Source organism: Fringilla coelebs (assembly GCF_963513975.1).
Source record: "Fringilla coelebs genome assembly, chromosome: 5".
Lineage (NCBI taxonomy): Eukaryota > Metazoa > Chordata > Aves > Passeriformes > Fringillidae > Fringilla > Fringilla coelebs.
Window position 1 is genome coordinate 12086926 of NC_140033.1, and position 16378 is coordinate 12103303.

The window sequence follows — 16378 nt, forward strand, 5'->3', positions numbered from 1 at the left end:
CGAAGCAGGATCCCAACAACCCAGCTGAGAGTCACTACTTTTCCTAAGACTGACAGGATACAAAGGCAGTATTCATGAGGAAAGCCACAGTGAAGTGGTGAAATGTGTGAAGACTGTTGTGGAGGTTTTTTAATAAAACAAAGAACATGGGCACCTTCTCAAGATGAGTTCCTCTGCTGTCTTGCAAGACTTACATTGGAAAAGATGACTTTGTCAGCTGCTATTTATTACTAAAAGATTTCCTTCCCCAGCTCCTGCACCAATACAAATATATTTTGTGCAGTCATGTAAAAAAAACCTGATTGCTTTATGGATTGAGAACAAACAATCAGGCATTCTTCCTTCAAAGTCTTCCCTTACATTCCTACTGAGGGAAATTCACTACTGAGAAACTCATAACAAAAAGTCTACCTAAGGAGGCAGCAGTGGGCAGATCAACACCACCAACAACCTTTCTCCTCTTCTTCCTCCAAACACCTCGGGTGCCTTGGGGTTTGAAGTACCCAGAAAAGACAACAGCAGCAGCCCACCACCACCACCTGTAAAAAAGATAATTCTCTCTACCATGTGCTGCTGGGTGCCAAAGATGGACCTTTGAAATCTGAACCAGCAATATCCTTAAGCGTTACCTGGAATGGAATAAGCTTGCAATCCAGAGAAGTTTTTGGAAGCTACTAAATTTGGTAGCTACCCAAAGGGTTTTAAATGTCCCATTCCTAGAAGATAACATGGAAAACTAATCAAATTATTGAAGTATCTTTCTGCATTTCACCTGCACTTTAACTTGGGTTGTTCTACATGATATTCTTTATCATTTGCATTCTGTGTGCATGTTTCTTTCCCAAATGTGCTTTAATTTAAATAGAATACATGGATTTAAATCAAAACAGACACAGAAATATGCTGGACATTACTAAAGACATAGCTCACTGCATTTTTTTTTCTTTTTTACCATCAGCCATAGAAAGCTTTATTCCAAGCCTGATCACACTTTCAGTTACAAAACACGTGGCAAAAAATAACAGTTAACAACGCAAGATCTGCCATATTTCTACTTGCCTCTATTCTTATACTGGACTTTCCACATTGAGGGATGGAGAATAAACCTCTCTCATTTTTAACATAACAAATATACCTAAGGGTAGCAAATAAAGGTTTTTATTATTTTTAATTTCATTTCACAAATGTTTTACTTTCCCCAAGCCGCCATTTGTTAGTGCAACAAACCGCACAGTGCTAGTTGCTGAGGTATACATGGTTCAACTAATTTCACCTTCAACCCAAATTGCTGTGTTTTCTCTCACCCTTTTTTTTTAAAGTAATGAAAGCATATAGTCACTATTTCACATAGTGACTATATGTGAAATTATTTTTAGTCTAAAAATAATTCCACTCTAGACTAAAGAATGGTCTTCTTCTTGGTGTTAATAATGACAGGCTGTAAAAAGCAACAGCCTTATCTTTTATCACCCATAGAACTCCTGCTGTTCTTTTTTTTTTTTTTTAAATATATTTTGTGCAAAATTAAGTTCTGTGTAGGTCTGTACCATAATTTGGAAAAAACTGTGTATAAAATGTACTTAATTTTTAAAAACAATCCCAACGTCAAACAACAGAGAAAGGAGAAACAGATCAGAGGCAGCTGAAGTTTTCACATGAGAAACTAAATATAGTATGTTCTTAAAGCTCCAGTAATACATTCTTCCAAAAACCAGAATGCACTTTGGTCATTATTAAACATTAATACAGAGGCAAATTAAATACAAAATGCTTGTTTGTGTTGCTCTATATATAAAAATATTTTTATACCACATAAGTTTAAGACTCAACACTTCAAATCTTTCGAGATTCTGAACATTAGCAAACATAGGGCAATGTCCAGACTCTTGTCAACAATTACTTGTCATTTTTCAGTATGAAGCCAGTATTTTAGAAACAGAAAATATAAGAATACTTGTGCCTCGTGGTATTAATCCTCCCAGAATAATTTCCTTGTAGAAGGAAAGTTTGTTACAAGTTCCTTAATTTCACAGGGATGGACACATTATTTTTGTCACACTGAAGAACCACGAGTCAATATGACTGGTCCTTGTGGGAGGCAGAGGGAGAGGCGTTAGAAGCCCCAGCAGAAAGCACATGGGAATGACACCTGCTGGGGAGGAATGGCAGTTATTTCAAGACACAAACCTGCCAAACACCAGGCTTTGCAGCTCTGCTGCTCACCAGAGCAACTTGTTCTTTGTGTTTAATTGTTCTTAAACTTCAATGTGGTACGAATGGCATATACTATAGTGTACAAGAGGAGAGCATCTATCTTATCTATCTTTTGCTCAGTCATTCAAAGCATTCCTTTCACCAGTAAATAATTAGCTTGTTTAAATATTCAACTTCAACATATAATACATACTGCTCCATAGTTCACCATAATATATCCCAATTAATATACATTTATATGTATAAAGTTTCTCATTAAAAGTAACAATAAAAAGTGCACATGCACAGTCAGAGCTGCACAGAACAGCCCAGTATTTCAAATAAATACAATATTTAATTTTTATCAAAATATCATACAGCATGGTAACCATTTACAATTATTGCTCTAATAAATGTGTTATCAAAGAACACTTATGGACTTCTTATATAATACCTTTTTAATATCCCAGGATATTTAAACTGCAGCCTATATGAGTTTAGATCCTGGAATGACTCAAAATATTAGAAATTGTTTCTAATAGTAATATAAAACATTTTTGCTACCTGTCATACTGTATTGTCAGTACTTTATTTTTTGAGTGCGTCCCACTTTTCTATTGCAACCAAGCATCTATTGACATTGTCCTCATAAATGACTGGTGCAAATGAAATATTCTAAGCAATTTTACCACACTATCAAAAATCAAATGACTTCCATATAGTGTTACTGGTAACTAAAAATGTTCAGCATTGGCTTAGTTTTAACAACAGAGCAATTTAGTGTGATCGTATTTCAGGATTTCAAACTCTCAGACACACAGTTTTTGACCCTTCCTAAATTTGACCCTTTCCAGAACAGAACAAGTAATTTGAAAATAAAACATAAATGTCAACTAAAACAAACATAAACCAGTGAGAAGATGAAATAAATACAAAGATTGCACAAGACAGATGTAAACACTTCCGTTTTCCAAATTACTTCCTTGAAGAGGCTGTAGCTTCTGAAATACAGATTCAGTGGCTGCTGTGAGGCAGTTTTGTCCATCAATGACCTTTTCTGTAACACACTGTTATTTCATCTTCTTTCTATACTGTCAAGATTTGATCTTCCAGAGCTGGAAAAATTAGAGCAGTACATCAACTTATTTCTCAAATTATTTCTGTTTACCAGAACTGCAATATCACCATGTTTTTTCTTACTGCATTTGCTACATATTCTAATGACACACAGAATATATTTTGTATCCATTTACTTCTAACAAGAAAATATAGCAGATGTAAGCAAACTTAATGGCTAATAAAGGGCTTTGTGACAACGACAAGCTTGAGCCTCACAACTTGAATCTTGAAAGAGTTTCCAGAGTTTGCAGTTCAGGGTGGGCCTGAGAGAAGGATCTAAGGGGACAGCCCAACAGCAATGACAAACCAGCCCTGTAGGACTGGTCACAGCAATGCCATTCCTACTGCAACACTTCACTGCAGTGCAGGACAAGGATAGCCTGCTCTGCCTGCCTCCCCTAAAGAGCTACAGAGTCAACAGTGAGGAATAAAGAGAGAAATCAAATTTGGCATATGAAGAAAAGGAAGGTCTTGTATTTTTGTGTACCAATGTCTCAGTATTTATATCTAAGAATTCTTGTAATTAAGTGTCCTACATGAAATTACAAAGCCACAAAATGAAAAAAAAAAGTTCTAAGGGCTGCTCTGACAAATACACCATTATTCTTCTGATATAGATTTAATTTAATAATTTTGTAACAGTTTTCAAGCAATAAATCTTCTAGTTAGCCTGCTTGAAAATTAACTATGCTTCAATATATGTTCCATCTACAGTGAAAAAAAAGGATGCTTCTCAAGTATTTACCTTTAAGTTAAATCCAAGCAAGTCACTGATGACACCAGAAACAGCTGACAGGATGACAACCTGGGTGATGTTATAAAGCAGTGGATTCATTGTAAGCCCATATAACCTAAAGGGACTGTCCAGTTCCTAGTAAGGCAAAACAGCATCATGAAAAACCAAAAATGACACAAAGAGGGTTTTGTTCACATATGTATTGAGCAATATTACTTTAGGAAGTCTTCAAGTCCCAGTGGAGCAAACCATTCTCCTATTATCCTGCATATCAAACACAATGTGCAGGAAAATATCCATCACAGCAACTGACTGTTTATGCTGTTATCTAAATAACTCTTCAAAAAACTGGAGGCTACCCATGTACAGTACCTACCAATCTGCAAATGAAGCCAAGAAAATAAAGAGCTAGGTAACACCATATGCAAATTCCTTACAAATTTTCAGAAATCACCTTTAGTGTTAAAAGAACTGACAAGCAGCAGAACCACAAAAAATAAGAAAAGAAAGATTTTTCATGACAGAAGACTCACAACTATGAAACTGAACAAAAATATCTTTCCTATTGCAATTTCCTTCCTTTTCCATTAATTTTGAAACTAACAAACTGATCAATATAGCCAGAGAAGGATGATAAGGGAAAAAAAATCCTAACAATCATTAGACTGCCAATACTTAACTTTTTTTAAATTGAACGGAACAAAACATTAGCCCAAATTAATCTGTAACAAAACTGAAAGAAGCTATTTCACTGATTTTCAGTTATTGGTGTGTGAATATAGTCACCCAAACTTTTCTGGCCTAGAAATATGTCAAATAAAGGAAATAAAAAGGAGTTTTAAAATATAAGAGTGGATTATATAAAGCCTACCAACTATCACTACTTTGGTCATTTATATTTGCTAGCTTTAAAATGATTCTTCATCCTTCTCCTGCATTACATCCTGGGCCTTGAAAATGGCCTTATAAACCCTTTCTTAAAAATGAAGAATTTCAAAGCTATGATTCTTCTTTCGAAAATGTGAAATAACAATGAACAATCTTTTCATTTAGATGTAATGTCATATAAAACTCTGCTGCAAATACAAAAGATACAAAAGACATGATTCTGAGAAGGACAGCAGAGAAATTCTGTAAGGAAAAAGGTTTTAGATTCTGGATTCATCTTACCAGTTTTGTGAGGAAGAAATCAGTAAGAATATTCAACAGAATCTAGTCTTTATAAAAATTTCAAGACCAAAACCACCCAAAATCAAATTTAAAAAACCCTAAGCCCATTTAGCTACTGGACATGACGTATGTAATTGCACGAATCACTAACTACCAAGAATTTATTTAAAGCTCATAGTAGGTGGCTTGAAAAATCTCACTTTTTGGTATCTTCTCACAGTAACTAAATGATGGCCTGGGTCTGAGATTTGTGCCACAAAAGCTAAGTTCCCCATTGGAAAGGGCTGTGACTTTTGGCAAGAGGAAAACATGAAAGCTTTTTCTGAAACGCCAAGAAGGGCATGAAAATAATGGAAGCAATTTAGACCAAGCCTTGATCAGCATCCAACCTACCCACATTCTCACAGCACACAAACACTCCAGCTCAAGATGAGCTCATTAGAGCTCATCCTTAACCTGTTGGGCTTTGTTTGTTCTTGAATCCAGATAACCCTTCTGTATCTACAGTGTACCTCGACCACCTGAGGCACTGAGAAGACTTCTTTCATTTGCTCCACAGCCAGGCCCTGAAAGCCCTGCAGTCCCTTATTCTAACACCAGGAGATAAGTCACTGATTTAGTCAGGCTCTCCTTATTGCTGCAGCACAGCTCTCAAGCAGTTGCTTTGTCAGCTCTGAGTCCTTGCCACTCCATCAGTCCTCTCAGGGAAAGCGCTCTGTATCTTTTTAGAGAGGAGGAGACCAACACACATCTCACTCAAGGTCTGCTGGTGGGAGGAATTACTCATCTAACTAGAAGAAATACTCTGATCTCAGCTACTGACTGGCTAAATTCAACAGAGTTTTAACTGCATTTTATGGGCTGCTCCCTGGCACATGGGAATCAACAGCCTAAGGGACCCAAATTCAGTGTGTGGTAGAGTGAGGTCACAAGGTCTTAAATCACCTCTGTATTGACACTCAAAACAGACAATAAAATTTCATCATTTATTTCCTGAGCATTCATCATCCTGACCAACCTGAAGTACCTTCTCTCACACTGCTAATTCACAGCTAAAGAATAAAACTTCCTGGATGTAATAATAATTTGCAATCCAGAATGATGGCAACACAACAGACTGCAGTGTATGAGCAAGCAGCATCCTTGTGAAGAGGTACAGGGTAAACTTAAACCAAAGCACACCCTACTGCCTGCAGAAGTCACACAAGTGACTCTTTAACCAATCTATTCCACTTATTTTTTATAATATGGGAATACCATTTTCATTCTTACCTTCAATAACTTAGTAGCAAGTTTTAAAACATTGTTCACTAGTGTCAGTTCCTCCTTCTTATTAGGCTTTTTCTCCATTTTCAAGTACAAGTTTATCTGATTTAAAACAAAAACACAAGTATCACCACCTACTCAGAATTTAAAGGAATTAATTTTGAACTATTTAATATTTCAACAATGTGATTGCTCAGCAGTCATATGACAAAACTGCAACGAATTTCTGCAAGCAAGCAAGCTTTTTGTTTCCTTTTTAATATTCAAGAACAAGTACTGGCTCAGCACCATTGGAAAATACTATGCTAATTTATGATATAACAAATTACATTTGACATTTTTATAGCACCAAGTTCAAAGTTTAGTCTGATCTATAAATTAGACACAAAAAAACAACATAGGTAGGGTTTGCATAATTTTTTTTCCTCATTCAAGGGTTGCCTGAGGTTTGACAATTCATCCCCAGAAGGTTTTTATACTAGTGGGCAGACCTTACAAGACTTAACATCCTCAAAAGCTATTGAACAGAATGGAATGCTAAACCATAACTCTGCTAAAGTGTAATTCCTTTTAAAAGATTCTAGTGTAATTTAGTACTTCATGAGCACCTTGAGAGCAGAAAAATCAATCTTTCCAGTGCCTTGAAAGATTTGAAAAATTATTAAACTCTTCATTGCTGTAGGAGAACAGTATATTGAACATTACAATACTTCTGTGAAGCAGACTTTTTTAGGTCATTATTTCTGAGAAAGTTAAGAGTTCAAACTAGCTCTTTTGCCCTTTTAGCAATTTTGAAACATCAGCTTTCGTTCTCAAACAGCCTATCTTTGATATCCTAGATCAAACAAAGGCTAGGTTTTTTTCTTTTCTGTTGCATAACAAAAGCAAATCAAAGCAAAAAATGTCTTGAAAAGCCACTAACTTTTTATTTCAGGATGACAACCTGCAAAATAAAAAATGAGCAATTTAGCAACGTGCTGAAGTAGTCCTTCAGATGACACTTACCTGACTATGCTATGATATAGTTCACCACCTTGTTGTATGGTGGTTATTGAAATATGGGCCATAGACATCTAAAACAAGTAATTGATTATCAGATCTCCCAAAAAGACCACTGTAAGTTTCTTACACAGGTTAAAAACCTAAAATCTATGCCTAATATAGTCCAAGGCACATTAAGCTCCTGAACTATTATTATTGCATTATGCAAAAATTACGCTTTCAGAGACAAAGAGATTCCAATTTTTAAAGATAAAACTATTGATTTCAACAATGCAGGATTTATAAGCAGGACTAAACAATAAGGGCTCTAATTAGCAATTCTGAAAACCCTAGGAAGATTCAAAGATCTCTTTTAAGAGCTATATGATTTCCTTAATTTCAATAACAAACTTGCCATCAGGAGGAGTGATTCTGCACAGCCATCTACCACACCTACTTTGAGATTCAAACCTGGCAAAATGATAGCTATGGTCTGACCATACATCCTATTTTGGTGACAGATTTACAAGACCAATTAAAAACACTTTCTGAAGGACCTGAAAAATTAAAACCAAACAGCATAAAATCAAAAAAATCCCTTTTAGTTTCCCATCATGATTCCTAATCATGAAATTCATAGGCTGAATATAAAGCACAAAGAAGTGCCTAGAACTTTGCTGGCAAAGTAGAATTTTCAATTCCATCTTATCTGTGGAGCATTTAAATCACATCAGAGAGCAGAGACTCATTTGGGGTTATTTCGTTAGTATTGTTGTACTTCCCTGTTTGTTTGTTTCCAGCTTTGTTCTCTTCTCAGTAAGCCTAATAACTGCAGTGTGCCATTTTCCAGGACACTAGATCAAATGTGCTTTTTTAGATAAAGTGAGTATCAGTCAATATTTCAAAAGGCTGGGCCTTCCTTGAAAAGCCAAAATGTTAGATTTCCATGAGTCTGTCTCAAGAGCACTAATTATACTGTAGTACCCAGCTCAAGCAAACAAAACCAGTCTAAAATGAATCCTACCCAGGGTGAAGTGTATCCTTTTCATTTTCTAAGAAACAATTGTGAATCCTATTTTGGTTTTAATTTCATAAAGCTCTCAGGCATTTTTGAGGAAAAAGACTTGTAACAGCATAAGCTGCACTCAATGTAAAGGTGTCTGATGACATAACACTTCTTTAAGTTCTGAGGACATACAGAAAGTGTTTTTTCAACATCCATGCTAGATTAAAATGTTCAGACATTGACTCCCAGGAAGAGCATAGTATAGAAACCTACAAAAAGCAAAATAAGGCTTGACAATCTCTCTCCCCTTGCTCTTTGCATTTTTTTGCAATCCTTATCACAAACACTTCCCTCCATTTTCATTTCAGAAACAGCAGACAAACTTCACTGGGACATTTAGCTCCAAGGATCAATAGAACAATGGAAAAGTCTCCAGGCTCAGGAACTCAGAATTTTCAGACTGGTGCAAAATATCTCATTTAGGACAAGGGAGAGGGGCAGTCAGGCTTCTGAGTCTCCAACCTTATCTTTAGTAAAGGCAGAATGAGTCACTTATATCATCTGTCACAGGGCTCACATCCTGACTTTGGGACACACAGTGTTGAAGATTCTATTCTCTTACTTTAACACATTTTCTGTAGGAAACCTGTGAAGGTTTCTGGAACTGCCTATTGACCTTGCCCTGAAAGGGTTGTTTTATACCAGTGTGAAACTTGAGAAGAAAGAGCTTTCTCTCTAACCTAACACTAACTGAACACACTTAGCTTGGAAAACTATCAGCAGTGCCAGGCAGAGCAAAGAGGGAAGTTTGAAGTACCAACCAGAACATTCTTGAGAAGAAACACACATGGACCCAAAGACAAGCTTGAAAAATGACTGGAAAAAGAGATTTCTACGGAGTCTAGAAGAGGCTAGACATAATCCATGCAACCTGGCAGTCCTAAGCTATTGGACTGGGAACAGCAACTCACTTCATAGAGTGTTAAGTTTGTCTTCAGATCTTTTACTCACCCATCAAACACTGAGATTCCAGGACTTTTTTTCATATTTAAAAACTATTTTTTATGTTTGTGTTCTGTTAGATATTAAATTATTTCAAAGGAGATAGCACCTCTAAGCCCACTCACTTAAAAGTTGGGATAAAGTCTAACATTTATCTCAGAAAATGAACTCTGGGTTGCAAAGTTGCTTCACTTCCCCATAATTAACTCCCTAATCCAAACTATTTTAATAAATCTACAGGGCCTGAGACCTACCAGATGAATGAGTTGTTTAGATATAAAAATATAGGTCTATACAAATTCTTACCTGCTCAGTAAGTAATATTGAGGTATTGCTGTACTTTTTACTTGTTTCAGATCCAAGAGTAACAAATCTTAAGAGAAAAACAGTTAGAGAAATGCACCAAATTACGAGTTCCCAGTTGTAGTGACAACCTAGGAAAATCTCATGCATGTGAAGTAGCTGAAAAAAGAAAAAAAGAGAAAAGAAATCAAAATTTAATTTGAAATAATAATAATTACATTATAATACAAGAAAATAGTAACATATCTCTACAACTTCAAGAAACATACCCCAGTAATAAATATATGGAAGGTTTTTAGGCCTATAAAATTTGATTCATCATTTAAACCAACACTGTATCAGAGATATGAGGTCTGAGAAAAGATAAATAAAAAATACATTCTAGGACAATTTTTAACTCCTGTTCAGACTTGCAAAGGGCACTATATGGGATTAAAAAAAATACATCTTCACATGTACTAAGTTTTATGCAAATTACATTCTTAATAAAATACTTACAGCTAGCTAGCAGGCAAACACAATAAAAGTAGCTAGAAATTGTAAAGAAAACACAACCAGAAGCCATTTAGAAGATCCTCTATATTTTGAAACAGAAGTTCAAAGATAATTCCTAAGCCACAGAAATCTTCTTTAAGCATAGATTTGCTTACTAAAAGATTTTCCACTAGAGGGCAGGCAAATATAGCCAACAAGCCTGCTTCTCACAAAAAGTATCAAGCAAGGTCAGTATCAACTGTCTTTGCAGAAGGGTATTTTGATGCAAAATGAAGAAAAAAAAAGTTCCAAAAACCACAATGAAAAAGGAAGGAGAATACAGATTTAAAATATAACAGTGATATTACAGAATATCCTGAGCTGGCAGGGATACAACACAGGGATCACCGATCGAGCCAACTCCTGGTCCTGCACAGGACACCCTCAAGAATCACCTTGTCCAAGCGCAGAATCCACCACTTGCTCTCATTAGACCACACCACTGGTGATTGCCTAAGCCATCTAATTTGCTGCAAGAGAATCTTCTTTTTGCTATTACAGAAAAATAGTCTAAAGTAGATGAAATGATGATACAAAATGGAGCTCTATTCCAAAAAGCTCTAACAGCTATTACTGGTTTTTCACTGGGGTCTTTTAACTTACTAGACATCACCACGTAAGAGCCACTCAAAACTGTTTAAAAACTATTTAAGTCACAGCTGTTTCTCTACAAGTAAGTTTCCTCACCTGTGCACAACAGATAAACACAACTGAGATAGTCAGGAGGAAGGCAGACGAAACAATCACATCCACTGAGCGCTGAGGACCACGACGCTGAAAATAGAGGATATGCGCACGTGAGTGAAACCCCACCCAACCAGCACTGGTGTTCAGCACAACTAGTTAGAATCACACAGCCAGCTAGAACATAAATGTTCTCAGTGGCACAGGAAAAGGGGGAATATACAAGTGTGGTTCCAAGGAAAGAAAGGAAGACATTCCAAAACAGTGCTACCATATGCAGAAATTTAAAGCACCCCAACTACATTCTATTGTCTAAGTGATGTTTTCCTCCTTTCATCCCACCGGCACCACACTAAATTTTGTTTGCTTATAGCTCCTGTTTTCCACCCAATCCAGCCTCCACACCATAATTCCTTCATGTTTTCACTAATCTTTTTCTGCTTGTAAAAGCTAGTGATAGGAGATTTCAGGGATCAGAATGTCTTGCAGATAATACTTGGGCATAATTTATAGCTTCACCTGGCACCTGTACACTCACAGCACAAATACACAAGAACTGTCTTGCTTTTATAAATTCCTAGTGTTAATGACACTAACTGATGAGACTAAGCCTTAAAATACGAATTGTCAGTATTAGACTGCATGTGATCACTTTTTACCCAACATACTCACACAACTTTTCAGCTGGCATTACTAAGACAAAGATTCCAACTCTGAACACAGACTTTAAAACAAGGTGAAAACCACACATTAACTTTCTCAAAATCTGTCTGCCTGCAGGCAGTGGTGGCCCAGAGTCACAAAAATGAAGTATATATGGGACATATGAACCAACAGCAAGTGTACAGGAGGAAATAGCCTACAACACCAACCTTCCATCGGCAGCACAGGAGATATTTTACGTTAGAACATAACCAAGATGTTTAAAATGTATTGTGTTAAAATCTTATTAAAAGCAAAAATATAAATTATTTTACCTTTAGATAGGACCTGAGAGAAAGCCACATTTTTATATTCTGCACTTTCTTTAAGCGAAAGTGAGGTACCTCTGATTTTCTTGCCCTTCTGGCAGATGTTAGATGACCAAAAAGTTTAGCAAAAAGTAGCCTCTGCAGAGAAGAAAAAAAAAATTACCTTAGCTGTTAAATGATTTTCAGAGGTACTAAAAAAATAAAGAGAAAAGGCTTCATTAAATATGTCAACATAATGTACAACATACCAGTGTAAACTAAAATATGCTAATATAAACCAGAAGCAAGTGCAGGAGATTATCAAAGAGAGGAAATACATAAAAACATTTTAAAAGTCTCCACATTCTAATGATTAACAAAATTTAGCTACACTTTGAGTTCCTTCCTTCAAATTTTAGACAACAGATCTGCTATGTTCCTAAAATCTGGGAAATAATAAACCAAACCTGCCAATCATTTGCATTAGAGAGCACCTATACCACCAAAGTTCCTTTCAATAGAAATCATTATTAGAAGCAGGTTAATTTCATTCTACTGTATTACATCACGTATTTTGACTATAATTTGAGAACAGAAAGTATAAAAATATTTCTTTTGCAGAACAGTAAGTATTTATATGCTGCAGCTACTAAGGCAACTCTCTGAAGTTTCAATTGCAATAACAAGCAATGGAATAGTACTTCAGAGAGCAGTTCTCATCATCTCCACCTCAGAACTGATCTAACAGCAAAGCAGGCAGGGCCTTGGCCAGGGATGGACAGAACTGTTTTGAATGTCCCATCCGTGGAAGTGTCCAAGGCAAGGTTGGATGGGGCTCTGAGCAACCTGATCTAATGGAATGTGTCCCTGCCCATGGCAGAGGGGTTGGAACTGGATGATCTTTAAGGTCCCTTCCAACCCAAACCATTCTATGATTCTGTGAATTAAATTTATGGTTTTGAATGAAATGCACTGAAAATTTATAGAACTCTTTTCCTGAAACTACTTCCCCTTGTGGAAACCTGAAACAAACTGGGACATGACTAAGCATTATGTTAATGCATTGAGCCAGTTTTCCCCCAGAAATTCTCTCCAGGAAAAAAATAAAACACCACCAAAAAAAAACCTTTTAGCTTCAGAGACTTCAGTCCACTGGAACTGAGTCATCCCCTGAACTGCAAGCCCACTGAAGTGTTTGTCATCACTGATCGATGACTCATAGCGCGCTGAAGAAAACAAGTTTAAAATAGCCACAAAGTCAAAAAACGCAAAACTTAAACCTTGCTTTGCTTTAGATGAAGTCTCTTGGTTTGCTGTTCATACCTGTTTATATGTTCTCTCTGCTACACAGAGCAGAAAAAAGAAAATCCACACGAGAGACACCCGGACCATGAAACTTATAATAACCATTGAGAGAACCAGAACATCTCCATCTGATCCAAAGGCAGTCATGCAGAGCTCAGTGGCAGAATGGGCAGCCAGCTGTTCTAAATCTTTAGCTTGGAAAAGTCGAAAGGCAAAGGGCATTAAACCCAAGATTAAAGATATGACATTTCCAAAAATCTGATAGCCAATTCCTGGTATATGGCTGTTCACCTAAAAACAAAATAAAACAATTAATGTATTTAATTTTGAGTAATTTTGTCATTAATTCAATACACAAAATATTAATGTTTTCCTTTTATCACAAAGAACACTTTATAATGTGGTAAATTGTATGAAAACTTCAACCAATCATCCTGCCATTTTATTATTTAAAAACCACAAAGTCCTCAAAGAGCACGTAATGCACAGGAACCAAGTAATTAAAAAACCCCAACAATAAAACACCTCAGTTAAACTCCAGTGCATATTCCTGCATGAAAAATTCACTGAAAGCTGAATTAGCCAAGTGGGCCAATCAGACTGGGCTGCTTAGACCCAGTATGCTGCTCCTATTTCTGTTTGGTTTAGGTTGGATCCTTTTTAGGGGAATCAAAGTGTTTACAGTGCAGACAGGTCTGGAGTTCTGTTCTGCTGGCTATGGCTTGCTGAGTTTGTCTCTACTGTGTCTTGCATCCAAACCTGTAAAGCTTCTGAGTCAGGCAGAGATCAGAACTAGGTTTGTGAATAAGTTGCTTTTTAACAAGTGGGAGAGAGTGAGTATCAACTTGTCAGAACTAGTGAGAGTTTTCTTTGGCTATGCTTGGTTTTATGAGCAACTCTACATAATATTCATGTTGTCTATTTTGAAAAGAGCACATCAATTAAATGCATTTCAAACTGTTTCCTGAAGAGGAGTACTAGGAAAAAGGAGGGAGGACTAGTGAGAACATCCCACTCATCCTCTTAGAGGTTTGCTTCCTAAAGAGGAAAGCTTTCTTCTCCAATCCTTTTAGCATCCAGATACTCAGATCTGTATATTCCTAACCCAATAAATTACTTGTTCATTGAAAGCAAGAAGATAAACTTGATAATTCACAACATGTATCAATAAAACTGAGCTTGGCTATGTGAGCAAGCACCTAACAATGCAAACACCTTTTATTGTCCCAACACTGAAGATCTGGTAGCTCTTTAATCTAGCAGTAACAAGTAAATCAGAGTGATGTAAGCCATAGAACAATAATATGAATAACAGAGACTTAAACCATAACACGAACAACAAAACAAACAAATTAAAAACCCCACAACCAACCAATCAAAAAATACCAAAAAAACCACACCAAAACACCAACCAACCAAAAAAAAAGAAAAACCCACATAAACCAAGCTTGTAGTGCTTACACTTCTTAACACAGTATTTGCATAAAGTAAAACAAATACTCACTCTGTTCATTATCATACCACTGATTTCCAGCACAGACATATCTGCTTTCTTGCAGTCATTACCCTCCCATACGATTGCACTTATTTTTTCTAGTCCTGGATTCAAACTGTGGATCCAAGGCAAATGACTCTGGGAAAGACAAAGAATTATCTTCCATCAGAAATAAGAGCCTATTTTCATGTCAATATGCCTTTATGAGCAATATACTACCCAAAACACAAAAACAAAACAAAACAACAAAAAAACCAACCACACAAACAAAACCAAAAACCACAAACAAAAAAAAAACCTCCACCAAAAAACCAAACCAAAACATTTTAGACTGACATAAATATTGCTAAATATTGCTATATAGCATTTACTTCTATTATATGTTAACCTCATTCCTTAAAATCCTCTCCCCTCTTTTCCAAGAAATAGCTGTGAGAACAGAAATCTCTCCTTCTACGTACTCTATTTTCTACTAAGGATGAGTTAATGGGATTAAGTATTTATTGGCTTCTTTTTCACTCAAACATATCAAAGAAGAGAGAAATATGAAAGCAAACTTCTACTTATGAGTTATTTTTAATTCTGACACATTTAATGAATTTATTTTATTTATTTACCCCTAACATCCTGAAAAGCACTCCTCTCAGGTTAAGCCTAAGGGAAACAATTTTTTTATTACTTGCTCTTAATGACTTCAAAATCCCTGTTAATCATAAAGACCTCCCTGTGCACACTGTATCTGGCCAGACTCAGAGAGCAGTAGGTGTCTAATCAACACAGGCAGCTCCTAGAGCCAAGCAATCCCAGGTTAATCTTCTGAATGCACTTAGGGCTCAGGGACCTTTCTTTCAAACCACAGGGCCAAGTGAGAACTCAAGGATATGGAAAAAATGTTGAGGTGACAAGTAATGCTGCGGCCATTTCTTGATTTTCCTCAGCTCTGTGTCCCTTCCTCTCCCATTCAGGAGATGAAAATTGCTTCCAGCTTCAGTCACCTGGCACTATGTGCATCACACTGCTGGAAGTGGTGGTGCTGGCAGGGGCAAGGGCATGCTATTACTTCTAGATTTTAATTATCATTGATTGCAAGTAAAGCTTTATTTTCATTTTATTGCTTGCTTTGTAAGTATTGATCTGAAATATTTGTAATCTGATGAGTACTCAATTATCTCCCTTATTTCCCCAGGTGAATAAGAAATTACTTATAATATTAAAATAGCATAAATATTTGTTGCAGGTTTTTCTTAACCACAGTTTTCCAAGCTCTCCCTCTAGAGGGAGTATCAACACCAGGAGCTGAAACTCAAAAATTTACTCTCTGCAATCAAGTAGAAAAATTCTCAAGTGGTCAAATCAATATAAATCCTTAAGTGAATATATGTACTGTAATTCAACTCACTACTACAAGGTTTACTATTTTATTGAATGCAAGCAGGAAGAATTAAAAATAAAAATAGAAAACACTGCATGAAATAATCCAAATTGCTATTATTAATTTTAAGGTAAAAAAATTTATAATCAAATAGAATTTAGGCATGTATAATACACCCATGATATCATATATATATGCATATACATAAAGCACATGTTATCCTTCTGTTTGCTTTTCTTATATGTACATTTCCAAATAAGCA

The 16378-nt window shown here is 36.1% G+C and overlaps 1 protein-coding gene across 3 annotated transcripts in view; it reads right to left on the bottom strand.

The window, feature by feature from the left end:
* Window positions 1-960: 960 nt before the first annotated feature.
* PHTF2 (putative homeodomain transcription factor 2) overlaps window positions 961-16378 on the bottom strand; it is a 62081-nt gene continuing 46663 nt past the window's right edge. For all 3 annotated transcript variants that reach the window (XM_084206514.1, XM_084206512.1, XM_084206513.1), the window contains 8 exons: window positions 14754-14882; window positions 13268-13540; window positions 11972-12103; window positions 10998-11084; window positions 9780-9935; window positions 6491-6586; window positions 4058-4183; window positions 961-3308 (listed from right to left, as the gene is read on the bottom strand). In XM_084206514.1, coding sequence (XP_084062640.1) covers window positions 3288-3308; window positions 4058-4183; window positions 6491-6586; window positions 9780-9935; window positions 10998-11084; window positions 11972-12103; window positions 13268-13540; window positions 14754-14882 — 1020 coding nt within the window. In that variant the 3' untranslated portion in view covers window positions 961-3287. The remainder of the gene's footprint in view (window positions 3309-4057; window positions 4184-6490; window positions 6587-9779; window positions 9936-10997; window positions 11085-11971; window positions 12104-13267; window positions 13541-14753; window positions 14883-16378) is intronic.